Source organism: Schistocerca nitens, chromosome 8 (assembly GCF_023898315.1).
Source record: "Schistocerca nitens isolate TAMUIC-IGC-003100 chromosome 8, iqSchNite1.1, whole genome shotgun sequence".
In the NCBI taxonomy this organism is placed as follows: Eukaryota; Metazoa; Arthropoda; class Insecta; order Orthoptera; family Acrididae; genus Schistocerca; species Schistocerca nitens.
In genome coordinates, this window is record NC_064621.1 from 35,755,896 (window position 1) to 35,775,061 (window position 19,166).

Below are 19,166 nucleotides of genomic sequence, written 5' to 3' on the forward strand. Positions count from 1 at the left end.
AAACCAGTCCCAGGACTGAAGACCACAACAACAACATGCAATTTTTACCGCGAGGCAACAGCGTTATGGTTCCATCAGTGTCTGAGCAGTAAACTGTGTCCCACTGCCCCTGTCTGGTCCTCGAATTACGTTAATTACTCACAGTTCGTTATATACGTTTGCTATTATAAATCCCTAACATTCGTCTCTGTTTTTCTAACCAGTCGTTATCATAGTTGTTGCGCAAGTGGCTGTATTTCTTTGTCCGTACATTTACCTTGACCCACGGCAAGCTAGCGGATCGCCGATTAATTAAAAAATGTGGGTTGGCAGATTTCCACATTTTGTGGCAAAACTGCATCTCATTTCTGTGTTTCATAAAGAATATAACTGGTTTATTTACATTTCTCTTCCTTCTACTGGTGTATGGTCTCCACGTGTTCCCTTCAGTAATCGAGTTAATAATTGTGGCAACATTTCCCTTTGTATGGAAAGGTTGTCTGATGTCTCAACGGTTCACGAAGAAGAAAAATATAAGATAAGGTCATTTCAAACTGAAGGTAAGGGAAGCGATGACACGCACAACCCCTCATTGCTCTCAGTTCCTCAAGACGCCAAAATCTAAAAGTGGTTGTAACGCAACATTATTTTTACAAAATTTCATACCCATTTGTTTGTCAGCCCGTCAGAGCGTGAATTTCAATCCAGACGTTAGAATTTTCACATTTTCTAGCCTGTCACATGTACACCTTCGCAACAGATCTCATTTTCGATCACCCAAATTAGCACATTTCTACAACTGAAATTAAATTCCCTATATGAGTTAACCCTGGTTACGATATGGATGTTACTCTTGTGACATGAAAATATACATTGGACACTTTTTCTCCAGACCATCTTATGTAACTGCAATTAAATTACTTTAACGTGTGGAAACTGGAGTAGAAACTTAAAACGTTTTTTTCTAACAAAAAGTGTTTTGGAGGACGAACGTCATACTTACTCTTTCTTAATCGTTCTGAGATCAAAGCTAATGAAAGAGAATCTTTGTAAATCGCAGATGGTAACCGAAATATGTCGCTGTCAGCGAAACGTAGCTCTATTCGCAAGGAAAATATATTTATTGCTAAGTGCCGGTTGACGGTGTTGCAGGCAAGGGCGAGAACATCTTCGACCACATGTTCCACACCACACCCAACTTAACGACGGACGGCACCAACGGCGACGTGGCCTGCGACTCCTACCACAAGTACGAGACGGACATCGAGCTCGCAAAAAACATGAGCGTAAGTATGGGCTCCGACATCGCATCTCTCACTCTAAGGCTTCTGTAAGAAATGGTACATTCACTTACGAAAACCAACTTACACTGCAGCAAGCAGGAAGAGAAAACGTGCGTCTACCTGTACGTGCAGTATACGAAGCTTAACACGTTGCATAAAGGCGAGACTGTGATCTTGGGAACGACAGGGAAATGCCCACAGGTCATTCAGTCACCCGCGTTCAGCCAAAGGTTAGTACAATGTGCACCGACGAAGATAAGATACAAATGTAAATTTGGTGTTCCCACTTGTTTGCTCTCAAGTGGACTGATAAGATAAGGGATGAGGAGCTTCTCTGCAGAATCGGCGAAGAAAGGAACATTTCGAAAACACTAACAAGGACAAGGGACAGGCTGACAGCACGTATGTTAATACATCAGAGAAAAACTCCACAGCAGCAAAGGGAGCTTATGAGGGTAAAAACTGTAGCGGCAGACAGAGATTGGAATAAATCAAACAAATAATTGAGGACGTTGGGCGTTGTATGCAAGGGCTGCTCTAAGATGAAGCGGTTGACAGAGAAGACTGATGTCTCAAAACATAAAATTAAATAAATTAAAGTTTTAAAAATAAAAAAGCTGTCAAACAAACCAAGACGAGTTGCATTACTCCCGCCACCTTTATTGTGTAGTAGTACAGGAGAATGAAAGTCGATTTTGTGTTGTTGTTGTGGTCTTCAGTCCTGAGACTGGTTTGATGCAGCTCTCCATGCTACTCTATCCTGTGCAAGCTTCTTCATCTCCCAGTACCTACTGCAGCCTTCTGAAACTTCTTAATGTATTCATCTCTTGGTCTCCCTCTACGATTTTTACCCTCCACGCTGCCCTCCAGTACGAAATTGGTGATCCCTTAATGCCTCAGAACATGTCCTACCAACCGATCCCTTCTTCTAGACAAGTTGTGCCACAAACTCCTCTTCTCCCCAATTCTATTCAGTACCTCCACATTAGTTATGTGATCTACCCATCTAATCTTCAGCATTCTTCTGTAGCACCACATTTCGAAAGCTTCTATTCTCGTCTTGTTCAAACTATTTATCGTCCATGTTTCACTTCCATACATGGCTACACTCCACACAAATACTTTCAGAAACGACTTCCTGACACTTAATCTATAATCGATGTTAACAAATTTCTCTTCCTCAGAAACGCTTTCCTTGCCACTGCCAGTCTACATTTTATATCCTCTCTACTTCGACCATCATCAGTTATTTTGCTCCCCAAATAGCAAAACTCCTTTACTACTTTAAGTGTCTCATTTCCTAATCTGAATCCCTCAGCATCACCCGACTTAATTCGACTACATTCCACTACCCTCGTTTTGCTTTTGTTAATGTTCATCTTATATCCTCCTTTCAAGACACTATCCATTCCATTCAACTGCTCTTCCAAGTCCTTTGCTGTCTCTGACAGAATTACAATGTCATCGGTGAATCTCAAAGTTTTTAATACCTACTCCGAATTTTTCTTTTGTTTCCTTCACCGCTTGCTCAATATACAGATTGAATAACATCGGGGAGAGGCTACAACCCTGTCTCACTCCCTTCCCAACCGCTGCTTCCCTTTCATGCCCCTCGACTCTTATAACTGCCATCTGGTTTCTGTACAAATTGTAAATAGCCTTTCGCTCCCTGTATTTTACCCCTGCCACCTTCAGAATTTGAAAGAGAGTATTCCAGTCAACATTGTCAAAAGCTTTCTCTAAGTCTACAAATGCTAGAAACGTAGGTTTGCCTTTCCTTAATCTATTTTCTAATGTAAGTCGTAGGGTCAGTACTGCCTCACGTGTTTCAACATTTCTACGGAATGCAAACTGATCTTCCCCGAGGTCGACTTCTACTTGTTTTTCCAACCCCCTACAACCATGACTTATTAAAAACTGATAGTTTGGTTATATTCACATCTGTCAACACCTGCTTTCTTTGGGATTGGAAGACTGAGGGCATTTCGCCTGTGTCATACATCTTTCTCACCAGATGGTAGAGTTTTGTCAGGACTGGCTCTCCCAAGGCTGTCAGTAGTTCTAATGGAATGTTGTCTACTCTTGGGGCCTTGTTTCGACACAGGTCTTTCAGTGCTCTGTGAAACTCTTCACGCAGTATCATATCTACCATTTCATTTTCATCTACATCCTCTTCCATTTCCATAATATTGTCCTCAAGTACATCGCCCCTGTATGGACCCTCTATATATTCCTTCCACCTTTCTGCTTTCCCTTCTTTGCTTAGAACTGGGTTTCCACGCTCCGATCCGTAGAACGCCAGTTTTCTTTCTCCTGATAACGACGAATAGTCCCCGCCCGTAGATCCGAATGGGGGACTATTTTACCTTCGAAATATTTTACCCAAGAGCATGCCATCATCATTTAATCATACAGTAAAGCTGCATGCCCTCGGGAAAAATTACGGCTGTAGTTTCCCCTTGCTTTCAGCCGTTCGCAGTACCAGCACAGCGAGGCCGTTTTGGTTAGTGTTAACAGGCCAGATCAGTCAATCATCCAGACTGTTGCCCCTGCAACTACTGAAAAGGCTGCTGCCCCTCTTCAGGAACCACACGTTTGTCTGGCCTCTCAACAGATACCCCTCCGTTGTGGTTGCACCTACGGTACGGCTATTTGTATCGTTGAGGCACGCAAGCCTCCCCACCAACGGCAAGATCCATGGTTCATGGGGGGTGGGGGGTGGGGGGGGTGAGGATCTTGTGTTATGTTTATCATATTGATAAGCTTTAGGATACGTCTTGGGGAGAGGAAAGTGCACACCGAATAAGGAAAGAACACTGCTGTTTAAAAAGACATGCCTCTGTTCATTATTTACGTAGCGAACGAAGTTCCAAGAAATGCAGCCATGCTGGTTAGCGTCCCCATAGTGTTTCTCATTTTCCTTCCAGAAAAAAGATTTGGATGGTTAAGATAAATAGAGCGTTCTGATATTAAAATGTACAGGAATAGCAGAGATAATACACCTCAACTTCTAGATTTGAATGCAAGTAGAATGTAATTTTCGTCAGCAGCGGAGTGTGCACTGTCATGAAACTTCCTGGCAGATGAAAACGGTGTGCTAGGAAGTTTCGTATCAGTGCACACTCCGCTGCTGAACGAAAATTTCATTCTGGAAACATTCCCCCGGGCTGTGGCTAAGCTATGTCTGCGCAATATCCTTTCTTCCAGAAGTGCTAGTTCTGCAAGTTTCGCAGAGGAGCTTCTGTGAAGTTTGGGAGGTAAGAGACAGGTACTGGCAGAATTAAGCTGTGAGAACGGGTCGTGAGTCGTGCTTGGGTATCTCAGTCACAGTTCCGTTACAGCCACGCTAGCGAGTGGACGTTGTTTACTGTTGCGCTGCACCTCTGTGTTTACATCTCTGTACTTGTGCTTCGCCGAGTGCTGTCCGTCAGTTAACCTCCGTGTTCGTTCATATTCCTTGTGATCTGATCGCTCCTGCTGGTCGTGCTGCTGCTAATTGGAATTTCGGTTGTTTAACCGAAATTTCTTCGCTGGATTAACCAGGGCTACAAATCTCAGGGACAATATTCTGGTATTTGCTTTTGACAGGGAATCCCTTCCTGTTCAGCCTACATCCCTGGAAACAGATGACTGGATTACACAGATAATTGGTCTCAATTCTGAAACCGTCCCTACCTGGCAACTGGATCAGGAAAAGTACTGCGTTTTTGTCAAGTTATTCAGTGCTGCGACTGTTGATAAAGTATTACGAAAGTGCGGCTATGAAGTAGATTTTGTGCATAGAAATGGTTATAAAAGTAAGGTTTCTATCTACAGAGCTGACATTGATTACAAAACCGTTCGTGTCTTGAATCCTCCCATTGAAATTGAAAATGATGAGATTAAGGAAGCCCTTTCAAACTACGGAGACGTGAAATCAATTGCAAATGAAAGATGGTCGCCTCGCTTTAAACTGCAATGTTTCAACGGGGTCCGCTCTGTAGCGATGGACGTTAAGACAAATATTCCGTCTCACAGAACTGTTTGTGGGTGTAAGCCACAAATTGTTTATACAGGTCAGGAAGCTACATGTCACATATGTAACGAAACAGGCCACTGCAGGCAGGAATGTCCGTGACAAACTGTTGTTCGTAAAAGTGATTTGATACGGCGTCAGAAACTTACCTTAAATGATCTATTACCAAAGAATAGCCCGGATCAACTGGTTGAGGATGTTAACGCAGCGGGCCAAGCTGATGTCTCCCTTCACGATAACAGTCAATTTCTCCCGTTAACAACAAAGGGGAACCCTGTCACCACCACTCGTGAAAATGAAATGCAACCAAAAAAACTACTTCTGGAGACAACCGATAGTTGTTCAGAGGACGAGCTGTCCTGTACAACTCCCTCAGTTCGCAAGCAAAAACAGTGCGATGAGGAGGCAGAGGAACCGGAAGGCAGAATGCGAATGGAAACTGATGAACAGAAAGGTAATAACCATATGGTACCAGAAAATGAAGTGGGTGTAGTCAGTCTTAATTTGCAAGAAACCACAGGTGAAGTAGCAGACTGCAAAGATCAACAGCTTTTAGTAAACAAATTCAAGGAGAGGTTGCAAAACTGCCGTCTCCATTTGTTTCCCTCGATCAGGAAGTAAATGATATTAATAAAGGACAAGGAAGTGGTGGCCAAAATGAAATTACGGGCAACACCGCAGGGCAGGCGCCAGCAACAGAAATCGCGATAGCGTCTGCTACTGCCCCAGATGAGCCGCGAAGTAAAATCAAAACGCAACCAAATGTGAATGTAGCTCGTAACCAAGGGAAGGGAAAATCCGGAAAGGGCGACCCAAGCCCACAGAATGTTCGGTACGAGACGGTCCTACACGAATCATTGGAGGAAAAATCAGAAAGTTTACAAGGAAATCAGCCTGATAGCGGTACAAGAGAAAACCTCAGAAGTAGAAAAAAACGAGACAGTAACTAATATACTGATTGAAGTGTTATTCCATGTTCAGTCTTCCGAGAAAACTGTTAATAGTTAAACTGAACCCTGATCCACAGGACACTAAATTAGTTCATCAAAACAACTATATAATGGTTTGTAATATACTATTACTTTGTCCAAAATTCTTCATACTCTTTGTCTAGCTCTTAGAAGGGCTTTTGTTGTAGTTTGTTTTCTTGTGCTGTCGTCTTGAGTAGCCATGAGAGACTGGTCTAGTACGGTTGCCGGTAGTATACACTTAGTCGAAGCCCTGCCTTAGCAGTCCGTTGTCCGGGGTACACCACCTTGGAGGTTGTCTACACGTCGCACTACAAAAGATTCGTGGGAATCATAATTGGTGCAGCCAAACGTAATATACCTCGAGGGCTCAGGAAATAATACATCTCTTGCTGGAGCCACACAATAGAAAACTTGTATGCAGAACACCAACAAACTGAAAACCCTGATACTGATAAAATAATACTAGAACAGCTAAATGAAGCAAGAAAGCAGAAATGGATGGACCTGACGTCTAGTTTAAATTTCACTCATTCATGCAGAAAGGCATGGGGATTATTAAGAAAACTTGGCACTGCAAACAACGTCTGCAATCAGCAACCGAAGATAACGCCATCAGAACTGGCACTATACATAAAATCAAGAGCTGAGAAGGTCCCTGTAGGCACAACCATGAAGGAAAAAGTAAAGAACGAGCTGAATGAAGTCAATAGGCACCTCCATGATAACACCACACTCGCAGACCCTTTTCTGAAAGAGATATAAATGAGGCCATCAAAACACTGAACATGAGAAAAGCCGAAGCATGGAAGAACTTGGCTGATATACTCAAGACCGGAAGGGTGCCTCAACAGTTCAAGATCGCACACACATTAGCAATCCTCAAATCTGGAAAGTCAGTACATGACCCCTCAAGTTACCAGCCAACTGCACTGTTGAGCGTGTGCTTCAAACTACTGGAACGACTCGTCCATAACAGAGTACAAGGAATAATAAACAACGTAACCCCAACACATTAAGCTGCATTCAGAAGCAAGCGGAGCTGCTGTGAGCAGGTCCTAGCCTTGACGTCCTACACTGAGGCTGGATTCCAAAAGAAACTAAAGACATTAGTGGCCTTTGTTGATCTATCAGAAGCATATGACACAGTGTCGCTAGATGGACTCCTGCTGAAGTTAAAAAAGCATGTTCCAAGTAAGAAACAGACGACACTTGTGGTAAATATGTTAACCAACCGTTACTTTAAGGTTAGCAAGTCGTTTACCTTGAAAAATTGGTACCCACAAGGGTCCGTCCTAGCGCCCTTTCTTTTCAATCTGCACACCAGTGACTTGCCAAACACTGCTAGAGTAAAGTATTGCTATTCCGACGACCTTGCCATAGCCATACAAACCAGCACACTCGAGGAAGGAGGAACTATGTCATCTAGAGACTTTGAAACTCTCAATACATACTACAAAGCACGGAGACTCCAGCGAAATGCAGCAAAGACAAAAGTCTGCTCATTCCATCTAAACAACAGAATTGCAAACCAGCAGCTGAATGTGAACTTCCGCCAACAAAAGGTTAGACATAATTGGCAGCCTAAATACTTGGGTGTCACACTAGATTGGTCTCTGACATATAAAAAAACCTTGGAAAAAACAAGCCAAAAAGTAAAGGCCCGAAACAACATAGTAAAGAAACTAGCTGGTACACCATGGGGTGCCGACGCATCGAGTCTACGTACTACGGTACTTACGCTGATGTGCCCAATTGTCGAATACTGTGCTCCAGTGTGGCCACATAGTGCCCACACGAGCAAGCTGGACGTACAGCTGAACGGGCGAATGAGGATTACTACGGGCACATGAAAATCCACCCCGATCCCCTGGCTGCACAGCGTCAGCAGCGTCCCACCCCCTGAATTCCGACCTTAAGAAGCAACCAACCGAGAATGGAGGAAACTACACGACCCCGACTACCCACAAGACCTCCCAGTTCATACAGTCTTAAGCAACCCTCCCCCAGACCGCTTAAAATCTCGCAATCCACTGTGGCATAATGGAAGGAACGATGAGAAGTTCGACATTAAAGAAGAGTGGTGTAAGAAGTGGAATGCTGCAACAACAGCACATCAAGGTGGTCAAGACCCAACTGGCAGCCTACCAGGATTTCACCTGCAGAGAAGTGACTGGATAAGACTCAGCAGAATAAGAACTGCCCACGCCAGATGCACAAGTGAGGACTCCGAGATTCTCCAGCCTGTGATTGTGGGACCCAAGAACAAATTGTTCAACATATTGTTAGAGACTGTCCTCAGAGGAAGTACCCTGGACCATATAGTGACTTCATTAATGCTACTCCCTCTGCTGTTAGTTGGATTCAATCATTAGATATTGAACTATGATTAAATGTATCCGTCTTATTTTTAACTTGCAATAATATCAGTTAAAGTAGTCAGTAATATTAATTTAGTAATTTTCACAATTTAAAAATGTGTATAAAATTTGTGCCAAAAGTAAAACTAAACTATACGTAAATATTTAACTAGATAGGCAAGTAAAATTAAACTTTATGTACCTGTCAACGTTTGCTGTTGTTGCCATACGATTAATAAATAAATAACTATATAGTGACAGCGCAATGACGCAGTCTTATTCTGTCACCACTGTAAAGATAAATAAGATTACGTCTGGTTTGAAATATCGGCACTTAAGGAATTTTTGTACGAATCCGCGACTGATATTGCCCTGTTACAAGAAGTTCTAATGTCGGGTTTAGTCATTCCCGGTTATGTCAGTTACATTAACGTGCCTCACGAAACAAGCGTTGGAACAGCTGTTTTGGTGAGGGAAGGGATTCCAGTAAGTGAGGTGGAACGACTGGAATCCGGAAGGGAATAGCACTAAATATTTATGATGTGACTATCATCAACTTGTATGCCCCTTCAGGAAGTTCTCACCGAGCTGACAGGGCATGTTTCTTCAAAGATGAACTGATATACTTGTTAAGGAAAAATCCAAGATAGTTATTACTTGTAGGTGATTTTAATTGTGATTTAAATCGAAAAGTTCGGTTACCTAATTTTAATTTCTCAAATGAACTAAAACAACTAGATACTGGTTTAGAATTAAAGGATGTATGGGAAATCAAATACCCCTCCATTTTTGAGTTCACTTATGTCACGGCAACATCTCGTTTCAGAATTGATAGATTAGATATTTCTAAAAATATTGAAACTTCCGTGAAAAAAGTAGAAACCATTCCTACGTACTTTTTTCAGACCATTCAAGTGTCTTAGCTCGCATAAATCTAAGAAGATGGCCACTTCGCCGATTCAAGACTCAGAGGAATTTGAACATTTCCTTGTTACTAAGTCATCATTTAGAAGACCTGATTAAAGAAATATGGGCAGTATGCCTGCGTGCTCGTAGTAGATATGCCACTGCCATCGACTGGTGGGTTAAAATGGCGAAGCCAAAGTCGAGGAAGGTTCTTATTCAACACAGTGCCCAGAGTGCAAGAGAAATGAAATGCACTATATTACTATTCCGTTTTGAGAGGTCTATATGATAAGGTCTCAGCAGGTTCGTTACGTCGGATAGCAGACCTCAAAAAAGTCAAAGCCAAGTTACTTAATATCATGAGAAATCAAATGGAAGGGTTGAACACAAAATCGAAGGCAAATTCGGTGTCAGAAGACGAAACTACTTCCCTGTATCATTTAGTGAAGCATACCAAAAACGGAAGGAGGGCTTTTATTGATGAAATTCGAACAAAAAACGGTAAGATTCTCAGAATCCAGCAAGATATCATGGACGAGATTTATCGCTATTATTGCGAGCTATATTCTGTAGATAATCGTAGTGATGCATCCTTGCAAGAATTTATTGACATCCTAGCCCCACAGCCGACAGAAGATGACAACGAAAATTTTGTCGAGGTAGTGAGTGAAGAAGACGTGTATGAGACTCTGTGCGCCTCACCACCAAAAAAATCCCCAGAATCGGATGGTCTGCCAGCAGAGTTTTACATCCGTAACTGGCAAATAGTGAGTGCGAAAATCACGGACATTGTTAAATGAAGTTATTCAGGGTAAAATGATTCCGACTGAGTTTAAGGAGAGTAAAATTGTTCTCGTGCCAAAAAATAATGGAAACAAAGATTTAAATAATTTTCGTCCAGTTTCAATGCTGAATTCTGATTATAAATTAATAGCTAGAATAGTAAACAAGAGAATTTCATGCCTTACAGATAAAATTATTATCTGTAACAACAATAAAGTGTACTTTATGTTTTTTTAGGTTTTTATAAGCCTTCCATGTAGTAAATCATGAATATCTTCTACAGACATTGAAGAAAATAGGTATAAACGATAGGGTCATACAGTTGATAAAGAACACAGCAACTGGGATAAATGCCAAAATAGCGGTGAATTGTCAACAATAAAACGAGGCGTTCCTCAGGGAAGTCCTCTGTCCATGTCGCTCTTCGCCATTTCACTTGAACCTTTCTTCCGACGTGTCCACGCTGGATTAAAAGGCTTAACTTAACATTATCAGGAAATAAAACTTATAAGAGGCTATGCTGACGATATAGGGGTTATTATAAGGAATAATGAAGAGGTAACCACGCTAGTAGCAGTGATTGATACGTACTGTAGAGCATCTGGAGCCAATGCAAACGAAAAAAGTAAGATGTTAGATCTCCGAGGTTTTGATAATATCAACGTCGCTTGGGAAAAATTAGTCCGACAACATAAAACACTTGGGATCACCCTGACAGCATACCCGATGAAAATGACGGCTTTAAATTGGAAAGTTGCAGCAGATAAAGTGCAAGGAGCCGTTATAGAGAATTTAATTCGATATATGAACCAAGTTCGAAGAACAAAGTATATCAACTTATGCATCCTTCTTTATTGTACGGCCCAGCTGTTTCCAATACAGAGAATGACAGCGGGGAGAATAACGTCCAGAATCACAAACTTCTTGTGGAAAAGTAAAGTGTTCAGAGTAACTGCTAAAGTAGGCACTTTAGATCCTAAAAAAGGTGGACTAGGATTAACTGATATAACGGATAAAGCCTCGGCACTTTTTACCAAAAGGCAAGTCAATTTAATAAGAGAATCGCGAGAAAGCATAACCAGCCAACTTTTCGAGATCACTAAAACTCGAAGACTGCTTCCCCCGACTGATGTGCAGAATATCAACAGTCGTTTACAGTATGTGAAAGTTTTCTATGTTGAGTTCAGTTATGTAAGTGCCGAAATCAGACAGTCACGACACTTGACATCAAGACCGATAATGCGGGAACGAAAGAAAAGCGAAGGAAGGAAGAACATACAACGGCAGTTTCCAAACACTGATTGGACTGAGATTTGGAAGAACATTAGTAGAATTGTGCTCACGTCTGATATAAAAATTTCGTGGTACAAGACAGTCAACAACATAGCACCAATGAAAGACTGTACGTAATCGGACTCTGTGAAACAAATTTATGCCAACAATGCCATCCCGTTGACTCAAAAATTCATAGATACACTTGCAGCGGTCACATGAATAATTGGAAGTGGATCCGAGAGCAAACAGCTCTGACTACAACGACATCCCCTGAGAGTATATCGCTGTCATTGATACACAGGCCTGAAGCACGCTGTTTCCCAGAGGCAAAAAATAATGCTGTGTACTGCTGATTGCTGGGAAATTTTGTTAATTACTTGATTAACAATCTAGGATCCGACAGCACCATAGAGTTCAAGGTACACATGCTGTGTGAATACCGCAACAGTAGAAGGTATTCGAATCACAAGAAAAAGTTCGTTAATATCTTAAAAATAAAATTTGAACGTATGGGCATTGGTTAGATAAAAAAAAGAAGACGGTGTTGACAGTAATGTATTGTGGTTACCTTAAGGATATGATTTATATTTTTACTGTAAATGTTTTGTGGGTGCTTTTTCTTCTTCAGAAAGTAGTTTTTGAAACTTTATAAGCTAAGGTTCAGAATTTACGTAACAGTCAGATTGTGTTTCCAATAGTGTAAAAAAAACATTAAAGCTGCATTATTGGTTTACAGTATAAATACGAAAATTGTCAGTTTTTATGGAAATGTCTTTATCGACTGGTTAAAACCATAATACTGTATCTGATACAATGTAATATTCAATGGCTGGCAAATTGCCCTGTTCATTTTTGCACTGTGATGTGCAAGTCAGTTTTCCAGTGAAAGATCTATTATACAAGTCTAATCACTACAGATAATTAACATTCCATTAATGTCCAGAAAGTATAGTTTGAAGGCTAGTCCACTTTGTAACATCTCTTTTACGCCATTCTCAAGTATTTAAGAGATTTCCTAATGTGATTATTAAATTGTTTTTATGTGCCTTGGGCATAAACCTTCCATATTCTGTATAGGTTTTGATAACTTCCCTACAATTGTGTGAAATGCTCATAATTAATCTGACTGATCTGAGAAAGTTAAAGATCAGTTTCTTCCCTCAACGATTTCCTTGTATGCATTAATATATTAAAAATTATCCGACAAACTTGCTGGTAAATCCTATTACTGCGTCTGTAAAGATTGGAGCACATGTAATTCAAAGAGCAGTTTTTTTATTTATTCATGTTTGAAGAAGTTTGAATGTCTTTAAAAAAACTTTTCTTCATATCCAGATTAATTCTTTCTGGTAATTTAGTCAGTAACACAATCTTCCGTTGTATTTGTTTAACATCGGCATAATTGCAATGATCAGACTGTTTTTGTTTAAATCATTTCATGTATAACATGTGTGCATGGTTAGTACATGTACTCAGTGTGTATTTGGAATGTGTTATATTGTTCCTTCAATAAATGCTTTAAAAAAAGTAGCTAGAACACATGCCCGCGAAAGACAAAGGTCCCGAGTTCGAGTCTCAGTCCGGCAGGACTGCCAGGAAGTTTCATGAATGCAAGAGTACGTGGCCAACAGCTGAAGGCTCACAATGTGTGATGATGTGTTAATGACATACAGTCTACAACAGTGTGCTACTGATATACGATCTACACGAACATACAATCAGTATTATAAAAGCAACAATAAAGCACATGTAGAGAAAATACAGTATTCTATGAAGAAGGAACACAAGAAACACGTACATCCATAACAGCCAGTACACACATTGAATCACCAGTCGGCCCTTGAATATGTTACGATAGAAGTGCAAGGCACGCGATCACCAGTTTATTACAAATTCGCAGTCATAATTCTGCCAAAGTGTGACTTAAGGTTCCCTCTATAATTAGCGTAAGGAATAAAGATAGCTGCGGAAGTGTTGGGCCCACGAAGAATGAACTAGTTCCGCAATAAAGCCTGAGGTGCTTGTCGCAAAACGGTTAGAATCAGTGTCTGGTGGTTGCAAGTTCGTACCGGAAGAAAATGGAACATTTACACACCCCTCTAAAACAAGGAGTAGGCTGCAGTTGTACGAATAACAATAGTGAAAGTTTTCGTTAGTGACTCAAACGTACGATGCGAAGCGTGAGCGTGGTGTCCATGTGTAGAATTGGAAGGCGCGCCATCTATCTGAGATTGACCGAGGGCAGACTGTGATGACCCGGAGGCTCGGCGGGAGCATTCCGAAAACTGCACGACTTGTTGGGTGTTCGAGGAGTGCTGTGGCGAGTGTCTTCAACACGTGGTGAAACCACGTCCAGACTTCGGGAAGTTGGGCGGTCACAACTCATGACGGATGTCGGACGTCATATGCTGGGCAAACTGGTAAAACAGGACAGGCGGTGAACTGTGCCGGAAATCAGACTTAAGTGTGTTTGAACACACAGTGCACCGAACACTCATAACGATGTGCTCCGCGATCGACGACCCATGCATGTTCCAATGTTAACACCACGACATCGCCTTGGCGCAGTGACAGAGCGTTGCGTGGTCTGATGTATCCCGATACCTCCTTCATCATGCCGATGAGAGGGCGCGAATCCGTCGTCTTCCAGGGGAACAGCTCCTTGACAGCTGTACTGCCGGACGGAGACAAGCTGGCGGCGGCTCCATTGTGCTCTGGAGAACATTTACGTTGGCAGCCATGGGTTCAGAGTAGCTCGTGCAAGGCACCATGACGGCCAAGGACTATCGTACACCAGTTAGAGATCACGTACATCCCTTCATGTTACCCGATGGCAGTAGCATTTTTCAACAAGATAATTCGCCATATCACAAACCCAAGCGTGTGATGGAGTAGTTCGAGGAATACAGTGGCAAGTTCCAATAGGTGTGTTGGCCCCCTAAGTCACCAGATCCCGATGGAACACAAAACAAACGTGATCGAGTGTAGCGTCAGAGCTCATCGCCCGCCTCCCCGAATTTACGGAAATTAGATGACGTGTGCGCAGATGTGGTACCAGCTCCCTCCAGTGATCGAGCAAGGCCTCTTTGCGTCCATGCCACGACGCGTCGCCGCTGTTATCCGTATCAGTTGTCAGGTAGGTGGTCGTAATGTTCTGGTTGATCAGCGTAAAGGTAGATGAGATGCTAGCCAAGCCTGCAGCCTGCAATGTTGCGTCTCACCACGAACGCCATCTGTGGAATGCCCTCGATGCGTTACACGCGGTAGTCGTGTTCAGGACAGTGTTCTGCGTAGTTGGGACTGCAATATGTCTAAGTTCAGAGCACTGGCAAGTTGTTGGCTCTCGTATAGTGGGTGAACCCGTAAGCAAGGTAGCCGGAATGGCTGGTCTTTTGAGAGACACCGTATCGAAGATGTATAACGCATACAGGTAAAGAGCAAGTACTTCACTCGCTAAGTAACAACGTGGATGGAAATGTATCTTCACTGAACGCGACGGACGGTCGTTGAAGAGAATAATCACTAAAAAGAAGATTACGAAAGCTGCAAAAGTCACTGAAAAACTGCATAATAGCTGGACTAGGCAGCAATGGAAAAAAGTCATTTAGTCCGATTAGTCATGTTTCGCACGGTGTCCAACTTCTGACCAACTTTACGTCCCAAGAATGAAACATTGCGGGGTTTGGCAATTATTTAGGCAGCCATTATCGTGATACTTTGTGGTCCCCACGGTTACTCTGCAAGGCCGTATAATCACCAAGGAGTGAGTGACCATTTTGGCTTATCAAGTCCATGCCGTGGTCCAATATTTGTTTCCCAGTGGTGATGCTGTGTTCCGAGACGCCAGGGCCCTTGTTCACACAGCTTGCACCGACCCGGGTTTTGTGTGCACCAGGATGAATTGTCGAGTCTCCCCTGGGCACCACAGTCATCATATCTCAATACTACTGAGCCTTACGTCTTTACTTTAGAGAGAAGTGTGGTTGGTATCTTCCTTCATCATCGTTACTTAAACTTGTTGCTGTTTTTCGGGATGAATGGTGGAAGATACCTTTGAAAACCATTCAGCTTCTGCATTTAACCATTCCGGGTCGGCGGGAAGCTATTTTGAATGGCAACAGTTTTCCTACACAGCACTGGACACTGTGTTTCGTGTTTTGTGTTTCCACGTTTTTGACCACCCGGTGTCGAAGCAGAGTATAAGACAAAGTGTCTGAAACGCTGGTTGTTCTATCATCTTGGGAAGACTGAAGCAATCGGAGTGATTATTTGTGGCTTGCAGCGCCCGATTAAAACGACTAGATAAGTGCTCGAATTACGGTCCTTAAAACGGCATCTTTAACCGCCAGCACGGTAACTTCTAACAGGTAGCAACTTAGGGATTGTCATATACAAATCTCTCCCACATCAGCGACAGCAGTCTTTCTGTTTTGTTTCGCGGGGGATAACGTTGATTCACCATGATCTCTCTCACGGGTCGGACGATATCTCAGAGCAGCTCCATCGTTGCTGCCGTTTTCTTCTTTTATCGGATAGACTCGAGATTGTCGTCTTTCGTTTTCTGGGCGTCATACAAGAAGGATGCATTATATACATATTTTGATACGTTCTGAATTTTAATTTTAATTTTACCTCTGCATAAATAAATTCTTAATAATATAAATACCGCCTTCCGCATTGTCTGTTTGTATTAAGCAAACCCTGTACAGTATATTTTGTTTCCCGGAGCAAAGCAAATATTATTTGGCTACGTCGTCTCTGAGTGAAAAGAAATATTATAATGTGAAAGATAAGACAAGAAGGTGCAAGCTGGAAAATTTTCTCTGACAGTATTTGTCCAGCGTTGGGAAGAGACTTGGTGGCGTACAGTTCCTGAGCGGCAGTCTCTGCGCAAAGGCACTGGGTTAAATTCCAAATATCTGCGAGGTGATTCATCAGGTGAAGTCATGCGACCATGTTGATGGTGACCCGCCCATCGGGTGTGGGCGTTTCGTTCGGTGGCCCTCTTGTCCTATTCGAGAGGAATAGGTAGGTTCGAGCCCTCACGTAGGTTTACCAACAGTCGTTGTTCCCGCAAACCATACGCAACTGGAACAGGAAGAGGGGAAAGTAGCACTGGTACATAAAGCAGCCTCCGCCCAGAACCGTAAGGTGGCTAGCAGATGTACGCAGATGTGGGTGTAGGTGGGGAGCAGGCTATGTACCGGCATCAGGTTTCAGCCTCTCCCACATCTCCTCATCATCACACCGCACAAACATAGCGCTGCATTATACACACACCGAATACACTCAACTACAATCTACAGAAACGCGTACGACACAATACTCTGTATGGTGACAGAAGTGGCAATTGACTGTAATTAACGAAGAGTGTGAAGCAATCCACATGAGTACGAAAATCAATCCGCTAAATTTCGGCTACAGGATAACACACACAAATTTAAAGGCTGTAAATTTAACTAAGTACCAGGATAATACACACAAATTTAAAGGCTGTAAATTTAACTAAGTACCGGAACTTAGGGATTACAATTACGAATAATTTAAATTCAAATACTCATACAGATAACGTTGTGGGGAAAGCAAATCAAAGACTGCGATTTTTGGGCAGAACAGTTAGAAAATGCATCTGGTCTACTAAAGAGTTTGCTTACACTACGTTCGTCCTCCCTCTGCTGGACTATTGCTGTGCGGTGTGAGATGCGCGTCAGATAGGACTGACGGAGGAAATCGAAAAAGTTCAAAGAAGGTAGCTCGTTTCGTATTATCGCGAATAGGGAGGAGATAGTCATGGATATGATAAGCGAAATGGGGTGGCAGTCATTAAAACAATGGCGTTTTTCGTTGTGGTAGGATCTTCTCATGAAACTCCAACCACCAACATCCTCCTCAGGGTGTGAAAATATTTTGTTGGTGCCCACCTATGCAGGGAGAAATGGTCATCTTGATAAAATAAGAGAAATCAGAGCTCGCACGGAAACATTTAAGTGTTCCTAATTCGCGTGCGCTGTTCGAGAGAGAAAAGGTAGAGCAAGAGCTTGAAGGTGGTTCGATGAACCGTCCGCCACAGCATTTAATTGCGAACTGCAGAGTAATCGTGTGTATTTAGATGTAGATGCATCCACAAGGAAAGAGGCCGTCGTCCGCGGAGAAAGAATACCCTTTTTAATACGAGCCTAAGTCCACCCAGTGGGATATTCCAGCTAATAATGCTACACAGCATTTACGTCAGAATATGTAAAGTTTTATGCACATGTACTAAAGGGATAGCAACTTTTAACAATTCATATGATGAGAGGTACAAAACTGTCTGTTCAGCATAAGATAAAGTACGTAGTTTTATATTTTTAGTGACGTGTCAGTGCTGTTGCAGGTGGATGTCTACCGCTTGTCCATAGCGTGGGCCAGGATCCTCCCAACTGGGGACATAAACAACATCAACCAGGAGGGCATCGATTACTACAACAACGTCATCGATGGACTGTTGGCAAATGACATCGAGCCCGTGGTAAGAATAAGGCTTTATTGTCTACATTATATGAGTATTGTGAACATGTGTCGCATGTTTTCGGTGCCATTGTCAACTGTGATACCTCTTGACAACCGGAAATTAACAAGATTCGTCCACTCGAAAAATTCAGAATTCAGAGAGGAGAAAGTAAGACTGATATTTAACGTTCAGGTGACCATTAAAGACAGATCACAATAGCAAATTCAATAAAATGTGGAAAGAAATCGGCGAACACCTTACAAGAATTTGTCGGATTTCGTCTTAACATATTTACGGAAATCATGGGGAACTTAAATCTGGATCTCTGGACGGAGAATTGAGTCTCCGCCCTCTGGAATACGAATCGAGAATATCACTGCTGACCGTGTCACTCCGTGAGAGTAGAAAAGTAAGCGTGTAATTGCGCTCTTGCTTAGATTAGGAGAAGGTCCGACGATAGAAACGTTCCCTCTCTGAATTAGTCACAAACTATTTTCGTACTTTGCTTGTGAAGACAGTAAATTCAATAGAGATAACAAATACCGGCTTTCAAGTAAATATTCTCGCCTAACTTTTATTCAAAGCGATGCAAATTTCTTACAAATGTTCTCTTCTAAGAATGGTTAGCAGATAATAATTATATGTTATTCTAAGTACGAAAATAACCGCCGTTAACGAGAGAACGGAGACTGTGGTGTTTATGCTGGGCAGAAACAGCGCCCTGCTGCCACAGTCTCTGCACTGCTGCTGACATTCAGTGTGAGTGAGTGTGAGTGTGTGTGTGTTCCAGGTAACCATGTTCCACTGGGACCTCCCACAGACGCTGCAGGACATCGGCGGATGGCCCAACCCCAGGCTGGCCGACTACTTCGTCGAGTACGCAAGAGTGCTCTACGAAAACTACGGAGACAGGGTGAGTAGATCGCCAGCGATACGCTGCGCCCGTCCTGTGCCATGGCTATCGAGACTGGAGAATCTGGAAGTAGCGCTGACCCAAAGGAGCAACAAAGAGAGTTGTACTTCGTGTAGTAATTTGGATGCCGTGAGTGTGACGTACGCGGAGAGACCAGTGCAGTGTTGGCACAGTTACCAGTTTGTAGTTGCCCA

The 19,166-nt window shown here is 42.5% G+C and overlaps 1 protein-coding gene across 1 annotated transcript in view; it reads left to right on the plus strand.

Moving 5' to 3' along the window:
* The window catches only part of LOC126198829 (myrosinase 1-like), a 113,118-nt gene that overhangs the window by 26,095 nt on the left and 67,857 nt on the right, over nt 1–19,166 (plus strand). Inside the window, exons 2-4 of the mRNA XM_049935402.1 lie at nt 1,132–1,265; nt 17,943–18,077; nt 18,850–18,972. Of these exons, the coding sequence (XP_049791359.1) occupies nt 1,132–1,265; nt 17,943–18,077; nt 18,850–18,972 (392 nt within the window). The remainder of the gene's footprint in view (nt 1–1,131; nt 1,266–17,942; nt 18,078–18,849; nt 18,973–19,166) is intronic.